The sequence below is a fragment of the Chiloscyllium plagiosum genome, unplaced genomic scaffold (assembly GCF_037043375.1).
Source record: "Chiloscyllium plagiosum isolate Xiang-an unplaced genomic scaffold, Cpla_swu_hap1 HiC_scaffold_2, whole genome shotgun sequence".
Taxonomy (NCBI): domain Eukaryota; kingdom Metazoa; phylum Chordata; class Chondrichthyes; order Orectolobiformes; family Hemiscylliidae; genus Chiloscyllium; species Chiloscyllium plagiosum.
The window spans coordinates 66,192,181-66,217,057 of NW_028270140.1; the positions used below are offsets into that span (position 1 = coordinate 66,192,181).

General features: G+C 43.4%; 1 protein-coding gene across 5 annotated transcripts in view; it reads right to left on the minus strand.

Annotated features, from left to right (window-relative positions):
• The window catches only part of aopep (aminopeptidase O (putative)), a 376,099-nt gene that overhangs the window by 340,030 nt on the left and 11,192 nt on the right, over window positions 1-24,877 (minus strand). For all 5 annotated transcript variants that reach the window (XM_043713335.2, XM_087997399.1, XM_087997406.1 and 2 more), the window contains exon 3: window positions 24,126-24,289. In XM_043713335.2, coding sequence (XP_043569270.2) covers window positions 24,126-24,289 — 164 coding nt within the window. The remainder of the gene's footprint in view (window positions 1-24,125; window positions 24,290-24,877) is intronic.

Below are 24,877 nucleotides of genomic sequence, written 5' to 3' on the forward strand. Positions count from 1 at the left end.
AGGAAAGGGTGGAGTGGATAGGTGGAAAAGGAGATAGGCAGGTAGGACAAGTCCGGACAAGTCATGGGCTCGGTGCTGAGCTGGAAGTTTGGAACTAGGGCGAGGTGGGGGAAGGGGAAAATGAGGAAACTGTTGAAGTCCACATTGATGCCCTGGGGTTGAAGTGTTCCGAGGCGGAAGATGAGGCGTTCTTCCTCCAGGCGTCTGGTGGTGAGAGAGTGGCGGTGAAGGAGGCCCAGGACCTCCATGTCCTTGGGAGAGTGGGAGGGGGAGTTGAAATGTTGGGCCATGGGGCGGTTTGGTTGATTGGTATGGGTGTCCCAGAGATGTTCCCTAAAGCGCTCTGCTAGGAGGCGCCCACTCTCCCCAATGTAGAGGAGATTGCATCGGGAGCAACGGATACAATAAATGATATTAGTGGATGTGCAGGTAAAACTTTGATGGATGTGGAAGGCTCCTTTAGGGCCTTGGATAGAGGTGAGGGAGGAGGTGTGGGCACAGGTTTTACAGTTCCTGCAGTGGCAGGGGAAGGTGCCAGAATAGGAGGGTGGGTTGTAGGGGGGCGTGGACCTGACCAGGTAGTCACGGAGGGAACGGTCTTTGCGGAAGGCGGAAAGGGGTGGGGAGGGAAATATATCCCTGGTGGTGGGGTCTTTTTGGTGGTGGCGGAAATGTCGGCAGATGATTTGGTTTATGCGAAGGTTGGTAGGGTGGAAGGTGAGCACCAGGGGCGTTCTGTGCTTGTTACGGTTGGAGAGGTGGGGTCTGAGGGCAGAGGTGCGGGATGTGGACGAGATGCGTTGGAAGCCATCTTTAACCACGTGGGAAGGAAAATTGCGATCTCTAAAGAAGGAGGCCATCTGGTGTGTTCTGTGGTGGAACTGGTCCTCCTGGGAGCAGATACGGAGGAGGCTGAGGAATTGGGAATACGGGATGGCATTTTTGCAAGAGGTAGGGGGGGAAGAGGTGTAATCCAGGTAGCTGTGGGAGTCGGGGTGGGTTTGTAAAAAATGTCAGTGCCAAGTTGGTCATCATTAATGGAGATGGAGAGGTCCAGGAAGGGGAGGGAGGTGTCAGAGATGGTCCAGGTAAATTTAAGGTCAGGGTGGAATGTGTTGGTGAAGTTGATGAATTGCTCAACCTCCTCGCGGGAGCACGAGGTGGCGCCAATGCAGTCATCAATGTAGCGGAGGAAGAGGTGGGGATTGGTGCCGGTGTAATTACGGAAAATCAACTGTTCTACGTAGCCAACAAAGAGACAGGCATAGCTGGGGCCCATACGTGTGCCCATGGCTACCCATTTGGTCTGGAGGAAGTGGGAGGATTTGAAGGAGAAATTGTTAAGGGTGAGGACCAGTCCGGCCAAACGAATGAGTGTGTCGGTGGAAGGGTATTGTTGGGGACGTCGGGAGAGGAGAAAAAACGGAGGGCTTGGAGGCTCTGGTCATGGCGAATGGATGTGTAGAGGGATTGGATATCCATGGTGAAGATGAGGCGTTGGGGGCCGGGGAAACGGAAGTCTTGGAGGAGGTAGAGGGCGTGGGTGGTGTCTCGAACGTATGTGGGGAGTTCCTGGACTAGGGGGGATAGGACAGTGTCGAGGTAGGTAGAGATGAGTTCAGTGCGGCAGGAGCATGCTGAGACAATGGGTCGGCCAGGGTGGTCAGGCTTGTGGATCTTGGGAAGGAGGTAGAACCGGGCAGTGCGGGGTTCCCGGATAATGAAGTTGGAAGCTGTGGGTGGGAGATCTCCTGAGGTGATGAGGTTCTGTATGGTCTGGGAGTCATGGTCGAGGGGGCAGTAGGAAGAGGTGTCCTCGAGTTGGCGTTTGGCTTCAGCGGTGTAGAGGTCAGTCCGCCAGACTACCCCTGCGCCCCTTTTATCCGCTGGCTTGATGGTGAGGTTGGGATTAGAGCAGAGGGATTGGAGGGCTGCGCGTTGTGAGGGTGAGAAGTTGGAGTGGGGGAGGGGGGTAGACAGGTTGAGGCGGTTAATGTCCCGGCAGCAGTTGGAAACGAAGAGGTCGAGGGCAGGTAATAGGCCAGCGCGGGGTGTCCAGGTGCATGCAGTGTGTTGGAGGTGGGTGAAGGGGTCCTCGGAAGGTGGGCGTGAATCCTGATTATGAAAGTAAGCACGGAGGCGGAGGCGACAGAAGAATTGTTCGACGTCACGGCGTGTATTAAATTCATTGATGCATGGACGGAGGGGGATGAAGGTGAGTCCTTTGCTGAGGATTGATCGTTCGTCCTCAGTGAGGGGAAGGTCTGGAGGGATGGTGAAATCTCGGCAGGGCTGGGAGCTGGGATCTGGTGTGGATGTGGAGCTGGGAGTGGGGGTGGAACCTGTAACTGGAGTGGGTGTGGTGGTGGGGGGAATGGGGTAGAGTCATGAGCAGGGGTAGTGTTCCCCTTAGGGTTCTGGGGGCCGGGAATGGCGACAGTGGGATATGTGGGGGGGGGGGGGCGTGTCAGCAGAATGCAGGTGAGTGGCACTGGTGGGGGCGGAAGTGGTGGTGACCACGGCAGCAGGGATGGCGGAAGTCACTGAGCGTGTGGCATCAGCGATGATGTGAGGGGCGGAAGTGATGTCACGTGTGATGCATGAGGATTTGTGAGGGGTGGAAGTGGTTGTGGGAGTGGCCATGATGGGGGCGGAAGTGACATCATCAATCAGCGTGGGGGTGGCAGCTGCATCAACCGCATGGCTAAAGGCGTCGGAGTAGTTTCAGAGGCCAGGGGAATCTTCTGGAGTGTTTGAGGAGCGCTAGTTATGGAGGTGGGTTGATAAAAGTTTGTTTCCACCTATCCACTCCACCCTCTCCTCCCTGACCTATCACCTTCATCCCCTCCCCCACTCACTTATTGTACTTTATGCTACTTTCTCCCCATCCCCACCCTCCTCTAGCTTATCTCTCCACGCTTCAGGCTCTCTGCCTTTATTCCTGATGAAGTGCTTTTGCCCGAAACGTCGATTTCGCTGCTCCTTGGATGCTGCCTGAACTGCGGTGCTCTTCCAGCATCACTTATCCAGAATATAAATAGAAAGCAGGACTTATCAGCAGTGCTGCGCCTGAGGCCCACTGAAGATGTTAACTAGTTCAAAGTTTGTGAGAAGATTTGTAGCTCGGGTGCTCGTTGCTGTGGTTCTGTTCGCCGAGCTGGAAGTTTTTGTTGCAAACGTTTCGTCCCCTGTCTAAGTGACATCCTCAGTGCTTGGGAGCCTCCTGTGAAGCGCTACTGTGGTGTTTCCTCAAGCATTTATAGTGGCCTGTCTCTGCCGCTTCCGGTTGTCAGTTTCAGCTGCCGCTGTAGTGGCCGGTATATTGGGTCCAGGTCAATGTGTTTGTTGATGGAGTTTGTGGATGAGTGCCATTCTTCTAGGAATTTCCTGGCTGTTCTTTGTTTGGCTTGCCCTATAATGGTAGTGTTGTCCCAGTCGAATTCGTGTTGCTTGTCGTCTGCGTGTGTGGCTACTAGGGATAGCTGGTCGTGTCGTTTCGTGGCTAGTTGATGTTCATGGATGCAGATCGTTAGCTGTCTTCCTGTTTGTCCTATATAGTGTTTTGTGCAGTCCTTGCGTGGGATTTTGTACACTACATTAGTTTTGCTCATGCTGGGTATCGGGTCCTTCGTTCTGGTGAGTTGTTGTCTGAGTGTGTCTGTTGGTTTGTGTGCTGTTAAAAGTCCTAGTGGTCGCAGTAGTCTGGCTGTCAGTTCAGAGATGTTCTTGATGTATGGTAGTGTGGCTAGTCCTTTGGGTTGCGGCATGTCCTCGTTCCGACCTGGACCCAATATACCAGCCACTACAACGGACAGCTGAAACTGACAAGCGGAAGCGACAGGGACAGGCCACTATAAATGCCGGAGGAAACACCACAGAAGCGCTTCACAGGAGGCTCCCAAGCACTGAGGATGTCAACTAGACAGGGGACGAAATGTTTGCAACAAAAACTTCCAGCTCGGCGAACAGAACCACAGCAATGTTAACTAGTAGGGTGTCGAAACTTCAGGAAATGAACTTTCAAGTTCAGCGAGCAAACCAACATCCAGAACCTCAACCTGAGCTACAAGGCTTCACAAAACTCACCAAGACCTAGGTATCTCTCCCACACCCTGCAGAGCCGATTGAACTCATCTGAGGGGCCACCCCCCAATTGATGATATAAAGTGCTGACAGAAATTCTTAGCACTGAGCACCCTCCTCTCTATGTTGGATTTGTAGGGATCAGTCAAAAGTGTAGTTTTTTTTCAATAAAATCCCTAACTTGAAAGAAACGAAAGAGGTCCCTGTTAGCGCATATTTCCATGCTAACTGATTATAGGACATCATTGTATCTCCCTCAAATAAAATCGCCCATGCAAAACACACTCCTAGCTGCCCAACGTTTGAATCCTGAATCTATCATCCCCGGTTGAAAACCCGGCATACCCACTATAGATGTAAGAGAAGATGTTTTGTCACTATTGCCTTCCCTCTGCCGAATTGCCCTCTATGCTTTAACAGTATTGATAACTATTGGGTTATGGCAATATTCCCTAACTGTCCTCACTTTGTCCAACAACAGTAACACCATGTCTGGAAGGTTTCGATATCTAACCATATTGAAAGAGGGTCCCCACAAGCCCAATCACTCAGGTAGGATAAAAGCGAGCTTAGCTGGTAGCTTTTAATGTCCGGGAGATACACTCCCCCCAATCTGAGAGGCAATTGCAGTTTCACTAATTTAATGACAGTTTGCTTACAATGCCAAATAAAACAGCTGAACCAGCGTTCAGTCTCCTGAATGTTTGCTTATTGAAAATCAGGGGGTGTATCCGTATAGTGTATAAAAATGGGGGAGAATATTCATCTTAATAAGCATTATCCAATACAACAAGACCAGAAGCGCCTCCTACCTTTGAAAGTCTTGTTTGATTTTGTCAAATAATTGAACAAAATTAGTTTGAACAGCTGGTCCAGAACTGGGGTAATGAATATGCCCAAATATACAAAACCCCCGTGACCACTTAAATGGGAATCAATATTCACCCTCAAGACCTAACACCTTCATAAAGCCACCCATATTCATAGCCTCTGATGTTGCAAAATTAATCTTGTACCCCGAAAAGGCACCAAATGGGCGGCACGGTGGCACAGTGGTTAGCACTGCTGCCTCACAGCGCCAGAGACCCGGGTTCAATTCCCGCCTCAGGCGACTGACTGTGTGGAGTTTGCACATTCTCCCCGTGTCTGCGTGGGTTTCCTCCGGGTGCTCCGGTTTCCTCCCACAGTCCAAAGATGTGCAGGGTCAGGTGAATTGGCCATGCTAAATTGTCCGTAGTGTTAGGTAAGGGGTAAATGTAGGGGTATGGGTGGGTTTCGCTTCGGCGGGTCGGTGTGGACTTGTTGGGCCGAAGGGCCTGTTTCCACACTGTAATCTAATCTAATCTAATCAAATGCACTGATGTATCAGGCGAAGCACCAAAACTGCTGGATTTGACAAAACAAAATTAGGACATCATCTGTGTACAAACAAGCGTGTAATTTTGACTCCACTTCTGGAGTTGATATACTGGGATCCCTATGAATGGCCTCTACCAATGGTTCAATCACCAACATAAAAAGCAGTATCTAAAAATGTTAGAATTGCTGGATTGCATCCCAGTGGTGATGACCACAGCAAGAAGGTCACTGTAGAGAACCTTTATCCACCTTATAAAGACTTCTCCCAAGCTAAACCGCTCCACAGTATATAAAAGATATGGCCACTGAACTCAGTCAAATACCTTCTCTGCATCTACAGAAATCACCAATCCCTGTACTGACTGCTGTTGACATGCTTGAATTACATTAAGCAGCTTCCTAACAGTATTGGAGGATCTGCAGCCCTTTATGAAGCCCATGTGGCCTTCTTTAACAATAAAAGGTAAGTCTCCAGCCTTAATGCAAGAGTCAAAGAGAGGATTTTAAAGTTCACATTTAAGAGTGAAATGAACACAGTCCTCCGGGATCTTCCGTTTTTTAAGAATAGGTGAAATATTGGCCTCTCTCAGAGATGGCCGGAGACAATCATGGCTATATGAGTCATTAAAATGTTGAGCATCGGGCCTGACAAAATGCTTATAAATTCCTTGTAGAATTTGATGGGAAGTCCGTCAACACCGGGCACCTTTCCACTCTGAAGCCGCCTTATAGTCTCCTGCAACTCTTGCTCTGATAACGGGGCATTCAGAAATGAGGAGAAAGTGAGGTCTGCAGATGCTGGAGATCAGAGCTGAAAATGTGTTGCTGGAAAAGCGCAGCAGGTCAGGCAGCATTTAGGGAACAGGAGAATCGACGTTTCGGTTCCTGAAGAAGGGCTTATGCCCGAAACGTCGATTCTCCTGTTCCCTGGATGCTGCCTGACCTGCTGCGCTTTTCCAGCAACACATTTCCATTCAGAAATGACTCTTGTTCGGGGGTCATGCCCAGGAACTCAAGAACCTTAAAAAAAAACTCAATTTTGGCCCACTGCTCCTCAGAACCTTCAGATTGGTATGACTTAAGAGTAAAATCTCTGGAATGCCACATTAATCTTTTTGGAGTCAATGTTAGGTTCCCAGACCCTTGCCTAATCACCGTAATGGCTTGACGGGCACTCCTTTTCTTGGCAAGATATGCTAAGTATTTGCCTGGCCTGTCACTCTGCTCATATAACCTTTGCTTTGCCAAAATAAACTCCTTCTTTGCTGTCTGCGTGAGCACAGAATTCAATGCAGACTGCAGTGCCAAAATGCTCTGTAGCTTGACCAAGGGCTTGTCACAGTAGGCCTTCTCGGCTGCCTTCAACCGTGCTTTGAGGAGACATTGCTGTTCACCCTTCTGCCACTTCCTACTGGCACAGGAGGAAGTAACTAACCCCCTGGCATAGGCTTTGGCAGTTTCCGAAAGGACAGATGGGCTACTAACCGAGCCTGAGTTAATGTCTCAGAATGCTCAAAATTCCCAAAACTCCACAAACATGTTAACTTTGAGGATAAAGGGATCCATTTGCCAGTGCCTCGAACCCAGTGTAATGTCCTTAATCTTAACCAACAGGTACACTAGAGCGTGATCGGAGATGGTAATATTACCAATTGTACAAGATGCCACCAAGTCCAGGGTTTCCATGGGAATCAAAAAAAATGAAACTGGTGTGACATTTGAGAGTTTGGAAAACACAAAATCCCTGCCTGTAGGGTGGAGATGCCGCCAGTCATCCACCAACCTCAACTCCACACATGGTACAGAGGGTATCGGGGGGGGGGCCTTTGGGGAACCTGTCTACTGTGGGCTCCATGAGACAGTTAAAATCTCCCCCCTATAATGATATGCCAGGACTCAAAACTGATCAATTTAAAGAATGCATCCACCAGAAATTTGAGGGGATGGGCTGGAAGACAATAAACATTTAAAACACCATATTCTTCCCAGTTTATCAGGGCTTTGAGAATTACAAACCTCCTGTGTGTGTCTGAAACATAGTCTAGTAACTTAAGTGGGAGATTTCTCCTAACCAATATAACCACTCCCCTACTTCTGGTATTGAAAAATGAAAAGTAAACCCGATCAAAGCCATTCTGCTGTAGTTTCAAATGCTCCCTATCATCCAAGTGTGTATCCTGAAACAAAGTAAAATCCACCTTCTTTCTAAGACTCAAAAGTACCTTCTTCCTCTTAATTGGTGAGCGACTCCCCTTGATATTCCAGGTACACTATTTAATCAAGTCATTAGCCATAATCTTCTGCAGTAACATTTAAATTCCAGAGAGGAGGAACTCAAACCACAAATCGCCAAGCTTTAGTATTGTATAACAACTATATAAACCAAAACCACTACATTCAACAAACCTACAAAGCTATCAAAGATTAGATACAAAAACTAAACCACAAACCAACATATAAAGTGCCAACAGCACTGAATAGAGGAACTCACTGCCTGTCCAAAGGGGGCAACTACCCTTCCCACAACCCAATTTCCCATCCTGCTGCCAAGAATGCAGCCCGGGCATATAAATACTTGAACCAGGTATAAAAACTGCCCGTAAGTAGGCATCGAGCCATCCCAACCATTTTCTCTCCTCCCAGTTAGAGCCACACGGCAAACACAAGCAGAAAAGAAAGAAAATACACCATGGAATAGCAATGTGAATAAAGAACTTTTTTAAAAAAAGACAAAAGAGGTAAATACCCCACTCGTCCTTTGGTATAACTTAAAAATTGAAAATACACATTTCAACAATCACCAAACATAGTTTAAACCAGATTATTACCAGTAGAAAAAGGAAAAGAAAGCCCCAACCGGACCTTCTCTGTTTTTTAACGAAAAAAACAAAGACATACCCAAACAATTCTACTATTTGTCCATACTAAATTGATCAGATTAAGTTAATTTGTCCACAAAGTCCCTTGCCTTCTCCGATGTGTCAAAGAGATGTACGGATCCATCTAGGGTGGATGGATACCTCAGAAAGTACTGGATCCCAAGCTCCCTCAGTCTTCTCTTGACACCGTCAAGTAAATTCACTGCTGCGGAGAAGTCCTGGAAGACTTAGAGCCCTCGTAAATTAGGGTGTTTGGATCCTTCCGCTGGATTCTGGAAGCTTCCACGATTCTCTCCTTTTCTCTGCAATGATGAAACCACACCTAGAGAGGAGGAGGATGCTGACCCAGACCTGATCTCCGCTCTGTGACCCAGTGAGCCCTCTCTATCTTCAAGCCTCTCCTTCCAGCCTCCAAGTTAAGGAATTTCGGCAACAAATCCTGAATAAATTCTGCCTGCCGCTCACTTTCCTTACCCTCCGCCAGACCGATGATAAGATTTTAGATTACAATACAGTGTGGAAACAGGCCATTCGGCCCAACAAGTCCACACCGACCTGCCGAAGCGCAACCCACCCATACCCCTACCAAACACTATGGGCAATTTAGCATGGCCAATTCACCTTACCGGCATATCTTTGGACTGTGGGAGAAAACCGGAGCACCCGGAGGAAACCCACGCAGACACGGGGAGAACGTGCAAACTCCACACAGTCAGTCAGTCGCCTAAGGCGGGAATTAAACCCGGGTCTCTGGCACTGTGAGGCAGCAGTGCTAACCACTGTGCCACCGTGCCACCCGCATATTTGATCTGAATATTTTTTCTCCTGCCCCGGTTCTCAAGATCATCCACTTGGTCACGCAAGTTACAGACCTGTGTCTCCAGAGCTTGGATCCTACCCTTGGAGGAACTGGTATCAGCTTCCACCACTGTGACTTTGTGTTTAACCTCATCCATGCACTTCTTCAGGTCTCCCAACTGGTGTTAATGCTTCTGCAGATCGAGATCAGGGCCAGCTTCTCCTCAATCTGCTTACCCAACATCTTCCGAGACTTCGCAAGCTCCTTCACCAGGGCCTGGTAGGTAATAGGGTACGAGGATCCTGCAGGCTGGACTGCGGACCCGGCCACAGGCGCTCCTCCACCCTTCTTCGGCATCTCTGGACAGGTAAAACGCAGGTAAGCTCATTTTTCACAGTTTCCTGGGACTCCACGACCTTTCCATAGTCCCAGGATATCACAATGGTCCAGGTTGGTGGGATTAAAAATTCATCTCGCTTGTGCTTCAGTGTGGAGCTCTGCAACGCGATCCTCCTAGATCACCGCCATGTTGGATCCCCCAGAAGAGTTTTTTGATAAGCGAATAAAGTAAACAGTTGTGCATTAGACTTTCAATTTAGCAAGTAAGAGGTTTTCTTCTTTTTTAAAATACTTTTATTGAAAAAAAATGTCCTTTACAAAATTATAGAATTACAAAAATATAACATTATAACAAAAACAACAATAAACAATGAACCAACTACTATACTACTCTACAAAAGTTAAAAATCACAACACCAGGTTATAGTCCACCAAGTTTAAAAGGAAGACTAGCTTTCGGAGCGCTGCTCCTTCATCAGGTCGTTGTGGATACACAGTTGTAAGACACAGAATTTATAGCAAAAGTTTACAGTGTGATGTAACTGAAATTATACATTGAAATATATCTTGATTGTTTGTTAAGTCTCTCATCTGTTAGAAAGTCCATGATAGTTTCACTTCTTTCATATGTAAATCATAAAACATTTTTTTAAAATTTTACACACTCGGGTTAACTGTAACAATTGGTGTCAGCGCAGATAAGATGTTGAAATGTTGAAGGTGTTAGCCCCTGTGTTCATGTCTGTGCCATAATGTTTAGACTGATTCTAATCTAAAGAGTGAGTTAACAGACTCTTACATGGCTTCATGCAGTTTTTGAGCAAAGTACAATGTAACTCTGCAAGTATAAAGTCACCCCACAAAAGTATATGTGTACATGTGGGTTTTTGTTTGTGTGTGTGTGTGTGTGTGTGTGTGTGTGGAGTGGGGGTTTGAGAGTGTCTGTGAGAGAGTGTATATGTGTGTGTGAGTGTAAAGTGATCTAAGTCTGTGGGAGGGTGCATGTAAGAGTGTGGGAGTGTATGTGTCTGTAGGAGTGTGTGCGTGTGTGTCTGTCTGGGGTGGGGGGTTGTGAGTGTCTGTGACAGAGTGTATGTGTCTGTGTAAGTGTAAAGTGTCTAAGTCTGTGAGAGGGTGCATGTGAGTATGTGGAAGTGTGTGTGTCTGTGTATAGGAGTGAGAGTGAGTGTGTGTGTATAGGAGTGAGAGTGAGTGAGTGAGTGAGTGAGTGAGTGAGTGAGTGAGTGTGTGTGTGTGTGTGTGTGTGTGTGTGTGTGTGTGTGTGTGTTTTGCAATGGTGTGACATGAAACCAAAGTCCTGATTGAGGCCATCCCCATGGGAACCGAACTTACCCATCAACCTCTGCTCAGCCACTTTTCGCTGCTACATGTCCCGAAGTCCGCCTTGAAGGATGGTCACCTGAAGGTCCAAGGTCAAATGTCCTGGACCGCTGAAGTATTCCCCAACTGGGAGGGAACACTCCTGTCTGTTGATTGTTGTGCGGTGCCCGTTCATCCGTTGCCATAGCCTTTGCTCAGTATCACCAATGTACCATGCCTCAGGGCATCCTTGCCTGCAGCGTATGAGATAGACAACGTTGGCAGAGTCGCATGAGTACCTGCCACATACATGGTGGGAGGTGTGCCCACGCGTAATGGTGGTAACTATGTCCATACACACTGGCACGTCTTGCAGCACCTACCGTGACAGGGTTGTATGGAGTTGTCCTGAAAGCCAGGCAGTTTGCTACGAACAATGATCTGTTTAAGGTTTGGTGGTTGCTTAAAGGTGAGCAGTGAAGGTGTGGGGAAGGTCTTGGCAAGGTGTTCATCCTCATTGATAATGTGTTGCAGGTTACGAAGAACATGGCATTGTTTTTCAGCTCTTGGGAAGTACTGGACAATGAAGGATACCCTGTCAGTTGCAGCACATGTCTGTCTCCTGAGGAGGTCATTAAGGCACATCAGAACTAGCTGTCGATGAGTTGAGCATCGTACCCTGTTCTTATGAGGGCATCCCTGAGTATTTTTAGGGCACAGACAGGGAACACAGGAGGCTAACACCTTCAACATCTCAACATCTTATCTGCACTGACACCAACTGTTACAGTTAACCTGAGAATGTAACTTTTCAAAAAAGAAAGTTTTGTGATTTACATATGAAAGAAGTGAAACTATCATGGTCATTCTAACAGATGAGAGGCTTAACAAACAATCAAGGTATATTTCAATGTATAATTTCAGTTACATCACACTGTAAACTTTTGCTATAAATTCTATGTCTTACAATTGTGTACTCCACAACCACATGATGAAGGAGCAGCACTACGATAGCTAGTGCTTCCAATTAAACCTGTTGGAGTATAACCTGGTGTTGTGTGATTTTTAACTTTGCACACCCCAATCCAACACCGGCATCTCCAAATCAACTCTACAAAAGAGCTCATAGCTACACTCATTACACATCAATAAATAAGTCAATAAATAACGCCGCTCAGCGTAACAAGACCTCAGCTCTGAACCTTCAAAAGCATCAATTATTAAATCCACATTTGCTCGAACTTCTTCCTCTCAGGAAATTAACCATGGCTCGACAAAAGCCCTAATTAAAATGGCAGCAGACATGCTTCCAAATATATCAAAAAAGGCTGCCACGTCTTATAAAAGTTGTCCTTTTTCTGGTGCACCATGTTTGGTTTAAAGTACCAAAGCCTAAAGGAATGTGTTCCATAATTAACTTATGCCAACTCGATACACCCAGGAGGGTTTCAGACACCCAACACATCAGAATGTTCGTCCTCGCAAAAAAGTGAGGATGTTACAAAGTTCTTTCCCCATGTATGTCTAAGGGAGATAAATTTGTCAGACCCAGGAGAAGAGAAACCGAGTCCACCTTGACTTCGGTCCCCAAGACCTTCTCTATTATACCTGCCATAGCGCTCTCATACACACAGAGCCTGTGGAGGGACCACAAACAAATGAGTGAGGGTACCCTTATTTATTTTACATTTGAGGCACATTGAAGACGCACCCTGCTTAAAATTTTGCAAGACGGTCTGAGGCCAGATTAGCTTTATGAAGAATCTTTACCTGCATAGCATGAGTCCTATTACATAGTGAAATCTTCCGCACATTCTCACAAATGTCTCCCAAGTTTCCAGAATGATCTCCACCCCTTACTCTCTCTCCCAGACTTCCCCGTAATTGCTCGATGTCACCAGAGGAACCTGCCCTCAACAACTGATAGAGAGTCGTCACTGAAAGAATGCTCTTAAGCTTGAAGCACCCTCTTTTCCATATCAGGCCTATAACACTCAGTCAGCAGCGTGGTCACTTTTCGGATAAAATCTCTGATCTGAAAACAATGGAAGAGGTCCTGTCTCAGTAGTCCATACTTACAAGTTATTTGATCAAACTACATTAACGTTTCATATTCAAACAGTTCATCCAAACAAAAAGACTCCCCTATCCGCTCAGGACTTAAACCTGGGATCCACTGTCCCTGGCCAGGAACCTGACATACCAACTATGGGAGTATGGAAAGACATTTTAGACATATTGCTCTCCATCTGCCTCACTGCCCTCCACGCTTTGACAGTATTAATAACTACTGGATTGCAGCAATGTTCCACAACAATCCTCATTTTGACCAGAAACAACAGCTTAATAAAAGGACACTTTGCCTGGGAGGCCTCAACGTCCAATCATACTGACACAGAGTCCTCACAGGTCCAACCACTCACAAAAGATTGGAGGGAACTCAACTGATATCTTCTGACATCCCAGAGATCCACTCCACCTAACCCCTGCGGCATTTTCAATTTCGTAAGCTTGATATGGGGGCCGCTTATGGTGCTAAATAAAAGAACTAAACCAACCATTTAATGTCCAAAACGTTTGTCTAGAAAAAGCAAGGGAAGCATCTGCAGAGGTTATAATAAGCAAGGAAGAACATTCACTTTAATAACAGCAACTCAACCTAGCCAAGATATTGGAAGACCCCCCCCCCCCCAACCTTAGAAGGTCTTGTTTAATCTCGTCAAACAAGTGAACAAAATTAGCCTTGAGTAACTGATCAAAATTAGGGGTAACAGAGAGGCCCAAATAAAGAAAGCCTCCCTGTGCCCACTTAAAGGGGAACACACCTTCAATGTCTGGTATTCCCCAAGACGCCCCATAGGCATAGCCTCCGATTTTGAAAAATTGATCCTGTTAACCTGAGAAAAAGCCAAATGGATCATTGTATCAAATAGGGCACCAAAACTATGGGGCTTGAAAGAAAAATGAGATCATCTGCATATAATGTGATCTTATGCACGTTCGACTCCACCTTTGGGGCAGCTAATATTAAGGTCCCCACAAATGGCCTCTGCCAGCTGCTCAATTACCAACGTGAAGAGCAAAGGTGAGAGGGAACAGCCTTGCTAACTGCCCCTACCAATGTTAAAATGATCAGTAAGAACCGCTGCCAGAGGATCACTGTAAAGGACCCTTAGCCATCTAGTAAATACTTCAACCAGACCAAATCGCTCAGGGTATAAAAAAGATACAGCCATTCCACCCAGTCATATGCCTTCTCCGCATCCAAGGAAATCATCAACCCTTGAACTGACCATTGCTAGCACACTTGAATCATGTTAAGCAGACACCTAGCATTATTAGAAGATCTCCGAACGTTTATAAAGCCCGTCCGATCCTCCTTAACAATAGAGGACAACACCCTTTTCAGCCTCAATGCCAGAGTCTTTGATAAAATTTTAAATATCAGAGTTTAAAAGCAAGATGGGTCTGTAAGAAGCGCAGTCTTCAGGGGTCTTCCCTTTCTTGAGGATAAGAGAGATATTAGCCTGTCTCAAGGGTGGTCTCCTGTATCTCTTGGGCTGTTAACAGAGCACTACGAAGAGACGCCTGTTCAGCAGACACACCAGGAAGATCCAAGTTCCTAAAAAAAATCCCATCTTATCCCATCTGTCCTCACAGCACTCAGACTGGTAAAGTTCAGAGTAAAACCTCCAAAACACCTCATTGACCTTTTTAGCTTCGTAAGTAAGAGTCCCATTCCCTTCCCTAACAGAATCAATAGACTGAGAGGCAATCTTCTTCATGACCAAATATGACAAGTATTTACCCGGCCTATCACCATGCTCAAACAGCCTCTGCTTCGCAAAGGCAAGTTCCTTCCTTGCTTTATGCGTTAGCATGAAGTTTAAGGTAGATCGGAGAGCTGTAATCCACTGTAGCTTAGCCATCAACAGTCTACTGTAATAATCCATCTCAGCTGCCTTTTATTCATGCCTCAAGCAGATGCTGCTGCTCTCCCCTCTGTTGCTTCTGGCTGTCAGAGTATGAGATAATTATCCCTCTAGCATAGGCCTTAGCAGTCTCCTAAAGAATGGACGGATTACTAGCTGTACCTGAGTCGGTGGCCAAAAAAGCTTCAAATTCCCTGGAGAAGTCTTCTACAAACTTGCTATCCTTGAGGAAGATGGGATCCATTCACCAGTACCGTGAGCCCATTGCATCATCCTTAATCTTAACCACTAAATACACCGCTGCATGATCAGAAATGGCAATATTCTCAATTGGACAGGATACCACCAAATCTAAAAAAGCCGCAGGAGTTAGGAAATAATCAATCCTTGTGTGGCCTTTTGTGTGGATTGGAAAAGAACATAAAATCCCTGCCTGTGGGGTGTAAACGTCTCCAGACGTCTACCAACCCCAGTTCCAAGCATAGGTCACCCAACTGCTTAAATTGTGAAGTAAGTTTTTTTTGGGGGGGGGGGGGGGTGTGTGGCTTTGGGCATTCTATCCAGCACACGATCCATAACGCAATTAAAGCTCCCCCCATAATAATATGCCACAATGCCAAGGCCATCAGCTTAGACAGTGCATCAGTGAGAAAATTAAGAGGGTGGGCCGGAGGACAGTAGACATTCAAAATACCGTGATGGAAATGTGTTGCTGGAAAAGCGCAGCAGGTCAGGCAGCATCTAGGGAACAGGAGAATCGACGTTTCGGGCATTAGCCCTTCTTCAGGATACCGTGTTCCTCGCCATGTATAACGGCCTCAAGAATAACAAACCACCCATACTCATCTTTAACACAATCTATTAAATTAAATGGGAGACCATTCCAGATGAGAATTGCCACTCCTCTGCTCCTCGTACTAAAAGATGACAAAAACACCCAATCAAACTCCCCCTGCTGCAACTTCAAGTGTTCCTTGTCATTTAAGAGGAGTCTCCTGCAACAGGCAACATCCAATTTCTCCTTTCTAAGGTTCGCCAACACCTTTTTTCTTTTAACTGGCGAATGAATCCCTCTGATATTCCAGGTGCACCATTTAAGAATGCTGCTAACCATAATCGTTTACAATCACCTTTGACCGGCCGAGAAGAAGAATTCATCTTGCAACACGCTGCACTTACTCAAAAGGAGACTCATAAGAGCCTTTTGCAAAAAAGAAAAAACAAAAAACCCTACAAAACACAAAAGGCATGTAATGGGGGACTCTATTCCCTGCCCACAGAGGGCACTTACATTTTCCACACACAACTCCATCCCCCTTTCCAGCTCAAGCCACAGCCCAAACCCAAGCAATGGAAGAAACCAAACAAAGAACGTTGTAAACACAAAGGTATAACAAAACTAGTGAGCATTCTGCCCACTCCCCACCATATATCAATACCAGTCCAGCTTGGAAAGGAACAAGAACCCACCAACAACAGCTTCTTTGGGAAAGGTTTGAATGTACAAAAAATAAAAGCAAGACAAAAAAAAAAGACACTATTGTCCATGTCCATAAATACATCTCCATTATTTTAAAGTGTCCAAGTAGTTTTTGGCTTGCTCCAAGGAATCAAACGACCACAGTCTCCTAAGTAGTACAAAGCACCCCTTGGTATCTCATCAAATATTGAATACGGAGACCTCATCTGTTCTTAATAGTCATTAGACCAACACATTGGCAGCCAAAGCTTCAGTTTTAGGTTCAAGCATAGACATTTCTTTACTGTACCTCTCCACCATGCTTTCCTCCTTCAAGTCACTTTTTAAACACATACTTTGTATTTCCATATATGGATCAATGTCCTTTTCTGTTTCATAATGCTCCTTTAAAGCACTTTGAGTTGTTTCATTATGTTCAATGTATTATAAAAAGTCTAAATTATTATTGTTGCCTTAGGATCATTTGTAAGTAGCAACACATCATTCTCATTGACAAAGGAGAGAGCAGAGTTGTAATCAGTTGGTGTTACTGCTGGTTGGGGCACTATAAGGTCAACAGCCCAAAGCAGCACATCTCCTGCTGGGCAACAGTTGAATGGCACTGGCTTTGCAGAAACCTATATTTAATATGAGAAAGTATCTTGCCACAAGAGTGGCTTGTGTAATTCACATACCACAAACTCCTGTGGAGAAATACCAGTTCTCTAACTTTTTACAAAGCATACGTCAAGAACTTGTTGTGCAAGAAATCCTTTACAAACAAACAAAAATTAGGAACAGGAGGCAGCCATTCAATCCTTCAAGCTTGCTTAATCATTCTATACTGATTGAAAATGTAGAATTGAGACATAAAAATCATCTAGAGGACAAACTATGACTCTTTTGCTGAACAAAAAACTCTATTTACAAGTCTTACAAATATTCAATGACCCAAACTCCACCCCCTCTGAGGCAGATAATTACAAAGTTGCATTATCCTCAGAAAAGAAATTCTTTTCATCTCTGTCCTGAAGGAGTGAACCTTAATTTTTAAACAGCATCCCCTAGTTCACCGATAAGAGAAAATATAATTTCCACATTCATCTTGTCAAGACCATTCAGGATCTCTCATACATCAACCAAGTCACCACTCTTCTAAACCCCAGTGAAATCAAACCCAGACTGTCCAACCTTTCCCTACAGAACCATCCATTCATTCCAGGTATCAGTCCAGCAAACATCCTCTAACCCACCTCCAATCCATTTACTACTTTCCTTAAATAAGGATACCAAAATGCACACAGTATTTTAGATGTGGTCTAAATAATACCCTGTAGAACTAAAGGACAGCATCCTTACTTTTATGTTGAATTGACAACCAAAGGCAGAAGAGACAGCGCCTCGAAAGCTAGTGCTTCCAAATAAACCTGTGGGCTATAACCTGGCATTGTGCGATTTTTAACTTTGCAATAAAAAGATAGCATTCCATCAGCCTTCTTAGTTACTTATTTACAAGAACACATAGATCTGCCTGCGCTGCAGAATTCTGAAGGCACTCTGTTTAGATCATACTGTGTTCTTTTATTCTTCCTACTATCATGAACTACTTCACAATTTCCCACATTATAGTCAATCTGCCACCTTCCCTGCCCCACTCCCCCAACCTACCTATACCAATCTATAATCTTGTCGTCTTCGTAACATACTTTCCCCTACCTACCTTTACATCCCTCATCCAATTACTGGAGATAAATAACAGACCCATGTGGCTTCCCACTTGTCACATCCTGCCAAACAGTAAAGGACCTATTTACATTACAAACTAACATCATAACATTTTGATGTGCAGCGTTTGTAAACATGGTGCAGCATTAACCAAAATTTACCTCCTGTTGATGTAACTTACAACAGAGTAAACTATAGTATGTTTAGTTCTAGCACTCATTTTGACTGAAATGCATACACTTCCATAGACAGAACAAGACGTTCTAAAATAGTTGAATGATAATTGATTTTGAGCTTTCCAGTAAATTCAGATCAATAATTTGCTACTTCCTAACATAAAGCATTTACTGAACTTGTATGTCATATAGACCATAGCCTGAAGTGCATTCAGGCTAAACTTTATCATCACTGATTCAGGTTCAATGTTGAGAAAATTACCTTGTCTAATATGATTTGAAAGCTTTTTCAAATAGCAGAGACAAAATCTATTCGAAATAATCTGTTTTTCCTAAGTTGATTTTCCTTCTTAAGCAGGTAATTACAAAGTTGCATAACCCTCAGAGAAAAAAATTTCTTATCTCTGTACTAAAAGAGTGAATTCTAATGTTTAAACAGTGCCCCCTAGTTCACCCATAAGAGAAGCTATCATTTTTCTTCTATTATAAAATAAATCTCTTTAAAATTTTGAATTATATTTTTGCAAGAGCACATTAGAGACAACAGCTGTCATTAAGTTCTACAATATCACTGTATAGTGTCGCTCCCATTCGATAGGGAATAAAACATTATGAAGAACCAAGCCATTTATTTTCCATTTATGGTGGGATTGCCCAGTCTCTTTCTTTTGCCCACTTAAATAAATGTAAATAAATCTCGCACCTAGCAATAATCAACTGCTGTTGTGAACTGAAGCAAACAAAGAGTGGAAAATAAGAGATGCAGAATGAGGTAACCTTGAAGATATTACACTAAATACAGGAAAAGATCACTTAACAATTCACACATTCCTAATCAGCATTATTCTTGTTTAACATTGATAAACACAGGTAGTAAATCTATAGAGGCACCAGCCAGTATAATTAATTTTGACCACTGAGGCAATATTATGAAATTACAAATTTGCAACAAAGCAAAACTTCACCCTCTATCATTGCAGTAACCAAATGCAGGTTTGTTTGAGCCAAGTCTTTGAAGCCAAGGAAACAGCAGTTTTTAAGCAATATAAAACTAAATTTATGTCCCAAGAAAACAAGGTCATGTTCAATGTTATATAAAATAATGGATAATCAAATTCCACTTCAATTCTAAGAATGTGGTTTCTTTGAACAGTCTGAAGAGAGAGACTCTAAAACAAGAAAAAAGTTAGAATAATTTTTGGAATAAATTCAAAAAATATTTTAAGTGGGAAATTTTCAGGCAAGCCAAGTATTGACTAAAAAACTTTTGAGAAAATAACAATGCCCACCCAGTATTGTTTATGGACTGAGAGTATTCACTATTTTAATATTATAGATGATTAATAGCATGCAAGAACTTATTGTTTCATCAAACAGTTCATTCATTTATAACACACAAGTTATTTGAATACATTTCAACTTTAAATTCCATCTGAATTTCAAAGTGACAATCTCATACTTAAGTCAGACTTTTTAAAAAATATACATTTATAAATATTATCTGAAGAAAGAACATGATGCTGAAGGTTTTCATATTGCACTCATCAGAATAGAATGTCAATAAAACCAAATCTCAAAGGAAACAACAAGATATTTTGTATGAGAAGAGGATGCTGATTGGTTGGGAAGTGGACTCAGATGGGTAGAGGCATTGCCATACATTATGGGTCAGTTAACAGTGAAACACCAATTTAAATTAAAACCAGGCAAGTCAGTGGTACAGAGCAAGTGGCCAAGGCAATGAAAAGCAGAATGGACCAGTAATAGATTTCCCAAAGTTATTGTTCACTCAAACACATGCAATTTGTAGGCCTGCTCTTTCTATTTCAGAAAGACAAGCCTGCACGTGAATATGTGACTTCTAGCACATAGTGAGTCAAACTGCAAGCCCAATTGATTTGTTAGTATATAAATTAACATGCGTTTTCCTCCAGTAAAGATCTTTAAAGAATACCTCTTTGCTTGTGCTTTTTTAGAACATAGCACATTACAGCACAGTACAGGCCCTTCGGCCTTCAATGTTGCGCTGACCTATGGAGCCAATCTGAAGCCAATCTAACCTACACTATTCCATTATTATGTTTATTCAATGACCCTTGAACTGCCATTAATATTGGTGAGCCTACTACTGTTGCAAGCAGGGCGCTCCATGCCTTTACTACTCTGAGTGAAGAACCTACCTCTGACATCTGTCCTATATCTATCACCCCTCAATTTAAAGCCATGTCCCCTCATGCTAGCCATCACGAAAAGAGGGAAAAGGCTGTCACTGACTACCCTATCTAACCCTCTGATCATCTTGTACGTCTCTATTAAGTCACCTCCAACTTTCTTCTCTCTAATGAATACAGCCTCAAGTCTCTCAGCCTTTCTACAGAAGACCTTCCCACCATACCATTTTTTTTCAGCTCTAATCTCCTGATATGCTTCAGTGTCAAAATTTTCTTTATAATATTACTTTGAGTTATGTTAAAGATGATACATATACCAATTATTGCTCTGCACCACAGCCTTGTCACCCAGAGTAGGAAGTAAGTTTGGTAATCTTGAGATTTGTTTTAATGGGTGTAAGACAAAGAAACAGTATGACTCTTTATTCAACAACACTCAAGGTCTGCATCACTAAGCAACTACATATATACATTTTTATATAGGCACTTATAATTTTTTCACGTAATACTTTCAAAAACAAAGTTTCTGTTCTTAGATGGTGAGCTCAAATAGCATGAATTGACTTAGAGTCATAGAGATGTACAGCACAAAAACAAACACTTCGGTCCAACTCGTCCATGCCTACCAGATATCCCAACCTAATCTAGTCCCATTTGCCAGTACTTGGCCTATTTCTCTTGGTGGAACAATGCACAAAAACTTAATGTTTGTACAGTATTGTAAAAAAAAATGCTTCACAAGAATATTGTAAAAGTCTGGCACTGAGCCACACTGAGGACACTCCCACAGTATCATAGAATGTGTTGCAGAGCTGGAGGTCATTTGGCCATCATATCTTTATCAGTTCTGAGCATTTTAATTTAGTGCCAAGCTTCTGTGTTTTTCCCATGATCCTGACATTGTTTCTATTTTAATGGTCATCTAATACCCTCTTGAATGTGTTAATTGAACATTCGTCCATGACACTTCTAGGACATGCATTCCAGACTTTAAATGATCACAGTGTGAATGTTTCTTTTCCACCTTTATTTGCCTCTTTTGTGTAATATTTTAAAACTGTGCCCTCTGGTTCCAATCCTTTTTGAGCCCAAATAGTTTCTCCCTATCCACTCTGTCCAGAACTCTCATGGTTTTGAAACCTTCTCTTAGCTACTTCCCCTACAAGGGGGAAGAATCCCAACTTCACCAATCTTTCCTCATAACAAAGAGTTTAATCTCCTGAACAGTTCTCAAACTTCTTCTACACTCTCTCCAATGCATTCACAACCTTCATATATTGTGCTGCCGAGAACTGAGCATAATACTATAGTGGAGAACTAAGTAGTGTCCTATGCAAGTTTACTATAACACCCTTGCTCTTGAATTCTGTGCCCCTATTAACTGAAGGCTAGAAATGACTAAATGTACATATACAAGCAAATGTCTCTGTACTTTTATAATCCCATCCTTTTCCAATTAATGCCAGGATTCCACTCGCCTTTCTCATTCTATGCTGAAGCTGCATATTCCATAGAACAAAATCTCTACAGTGGGGGAATAAGCCATTTGGCTCAACATGTCAAGACGGGTGACACAGTAGCTCAGTAGTTAGCACTGCTGCCTCACAGCTCCAGGGACCCGTGTTCAGTTCCAGCCTCGGGCGACAGTCTGTGTGGATTTGCACATTCTCCCTAAGTTTGTATAGGTTACCTCTGGGTGCTCCGGTTTCCTCCCACAGTGCAAAGATGTGCAGGTTAGGTGAATTGGCCAAGCTAAATTGTCCATAGTATTCAGGGATTTGTAGGTTAGGTGTATTAGTCAGGGATACACGTAGGATAATAGTGTAGAGGAATGGGTCTGGGTGGGTTACTCTTCTGAGGGTCGTTGTAGACTTGTTAGGCCGAAAGGCACCTTCCCACATTATAAAGATTCTATGTACCTGCACAGTCTTTAGAATAGAAAAAAATGAAGAGTAGCTTTTATATTATTCTTTCTTTCCACATTCTATTTCTTATTTTGACCATAGAGTTCTCTTATATATTACAGGACCTTGAGGATTTCTTTATGTTTACATGAGCCAGTGGGAACAGTGTCGTAACATTTAGCTAGATGACCCTCTTACTGTTCTTACACACCTCAGCTAAAGCACAGGCCTCACTGCAACGTTTGTTTAATGTCTCCAACTCAAAAATATTCCTGGTTGTTATAGCCTTTTGCATCTGGTCTACAACTTCTTTACAGTTTCTGGCAGATTTTTTTTCTGTTTTCAAGTATTCCAGCTCCAGACATGGTATGCCAATTTCAAAGTTGCTGCCAAGCTCATTCACATTTCTCAGTGAAAACGGCTTATGCCCGAAACGTCGATTCTCCTGTTCCTTGGATGCTGCCTGACCTGCTGCGCTTTTCCAGTAACACATTTTCAGCTCGTCAGTGAAAACAAACACAAGAAACAGGAGCTCCTGGTATAATCTATTTTCACAGCAATGTAGCAAGCCTAGGATGATCTAGACAGAAACTTAAACCAAATACCTCCAACTTTAACCTTTGATCTGAAGGACATGTGGATACTTTTAAGGTTTTGTCATTACTTGCAATATTTTTGCCGATCTGAAAATAATGAACTTTTAAACCTCTAATAAAGATAATTGGAGGCATCTCATCTTTACCGATGAACGAAGAATGGTGTCACCAATTGTTCAGTGTTTTGTCACTTCTAACTGTTCTTATCAAATAAGCAGAAACCACCTTTTAAATGGCAATATTTTAAATGTGTTTGCCAGCCATTTCCATTACATTTAAATTTCAACCTTAAGCTAAAAGATATATCCTTAATAAAACAAATGATTAGATTAAACAATTTTGCAAAGTCAAGAATGCTCAAAAGGCTAGAATTTGAACAACAAAGTTAATCAAAATATTGTAAGGCTAGAGGAGAGGTAGAGATAAAACCATGAGCAAATTTGAAAAAAGGGATAACAATCTTAAAATTGAATAATTATCGAACTGGGAATCAGTGAGGTCAAACAAGCAAAGATGAAGGGGAGCAGAATGTTGAGAGCGCTAAGATATGGGGAGTATGGGGCGGCATGGCGGCACAGTGGTTAGCACTGCTACCTCACAGTGCCAGAGACCCAGGTTCAATTCCCGCCTCGTGCAACTGTCTGTGTGGAGTTTGCACATTCTCCCCGTGTCTGCGTGGGTTTCCTCCGGGTGCTCCGGTTTCCTCCCACAGTCACAAAGATGTGCAGGTTAGATGAATTGCCCGTAGTGTTACGTGAAGGGGTAAATGTAGGGGAATGGTTCTGGGCAGGTTGCTCTTCGGAGGGTTGGTGTGGACTTGTTGGGCCAAAAGGCCTGTTTCCACTCTAAGTAATCTAAAGACTTGAATGTTGGCATAGGTGAAAAGGGAAAATCAGCCATTAGTGTGTTTAAGTAGTCCAGTCATACAGCTGTATGAAAAAAACAATAGATGAGGGTTCCAAAGATTAACTGAAGCATGGTATCAGTGTCGGGCAACATTACAAAGTATTTGGTCTTAATGATAGACCAGATATGTGATAGAAACTTACTTTTGAGTTCATATGCAAGATCAGGATTGCAAACAAAATCTAGCTCAGCTTCAAGCAGTTTCCAGGGAGCAGGATGGAAACAATGATCAGGTAATTTCTTTGATGATAGTCAGAGTCGAAAATCTGCTATATTAGGCAACTTCTGATATTAAAAAAAATCTGTAGCCTATTTCAAAGTTTAGAAAGTCCAATTTCTTTTAATTTTGCTAAGTTAACATTCATTCTTAAATAATAATTATTTGCTTAAAACAGCCTTTGTTCTACACTCCCTCATTTATAGTACATCCTACTTATGCAATGCAGAGAATGAAAAAATGTTTCAACTTTTTTTTACCTCCATTATATTTAGGTTCAGCACAATTTTCACCGCTCATTAGAACCAAAGATCCTTTTGGGGCCCAAACAGAGGCCTGCCACGTTGCCATTGCTACAGGGGGCTCTTGACAAGGAAATAATGCTCTGTTGTTGATTGGAGATCCTGATGTATATACACATGGCCTTAAATATGAAAGGATTGAATAAATGTAATATAAATTTTTAAACAGCACATTAGTATCACCAATTCATCACTTATTTGAATGAAGACAAAATACTGTGGATGCTAGAAAAATCTGAAACGAAGACAGAACACTAGAAAAACTCAGGTCTGTCACATTGGTGGAGAGAGAGAGAGAAAGAGTTAATATTTCAAGTTGGCAAGACTTTTCAGTGCATTTATTTGACCTGGTAGCACTAATATAGTTCACTTGACCTTCATTCAAGAACGGGAGAAAGTAATGACTGCAGATGCTGGAGATCAGAGTCGAGAGTGTGGTGCTGGAAAAGCACAGCAGGCCAGGTAGCATCTGAGGAGCAGGAGGATCGACAGTTCGGGCATGAGCCCTTCATCAGAAATGCCAGCACAATACTCTACTTCATTCAGGAGCCCAAATTCAAATTCCAGCCATTTTGAGAGTTCATAGCAAGAAAGAGAGCAAGCAGGAGAGGGGGCAGATGGAGAGGGCAAAATGGGCAGGTGGAGAAAAGCAAGGGCTGAACTTAACTGCATTGTCAGAACCTCAATGGTTGTAATCACAGTAGGACTCG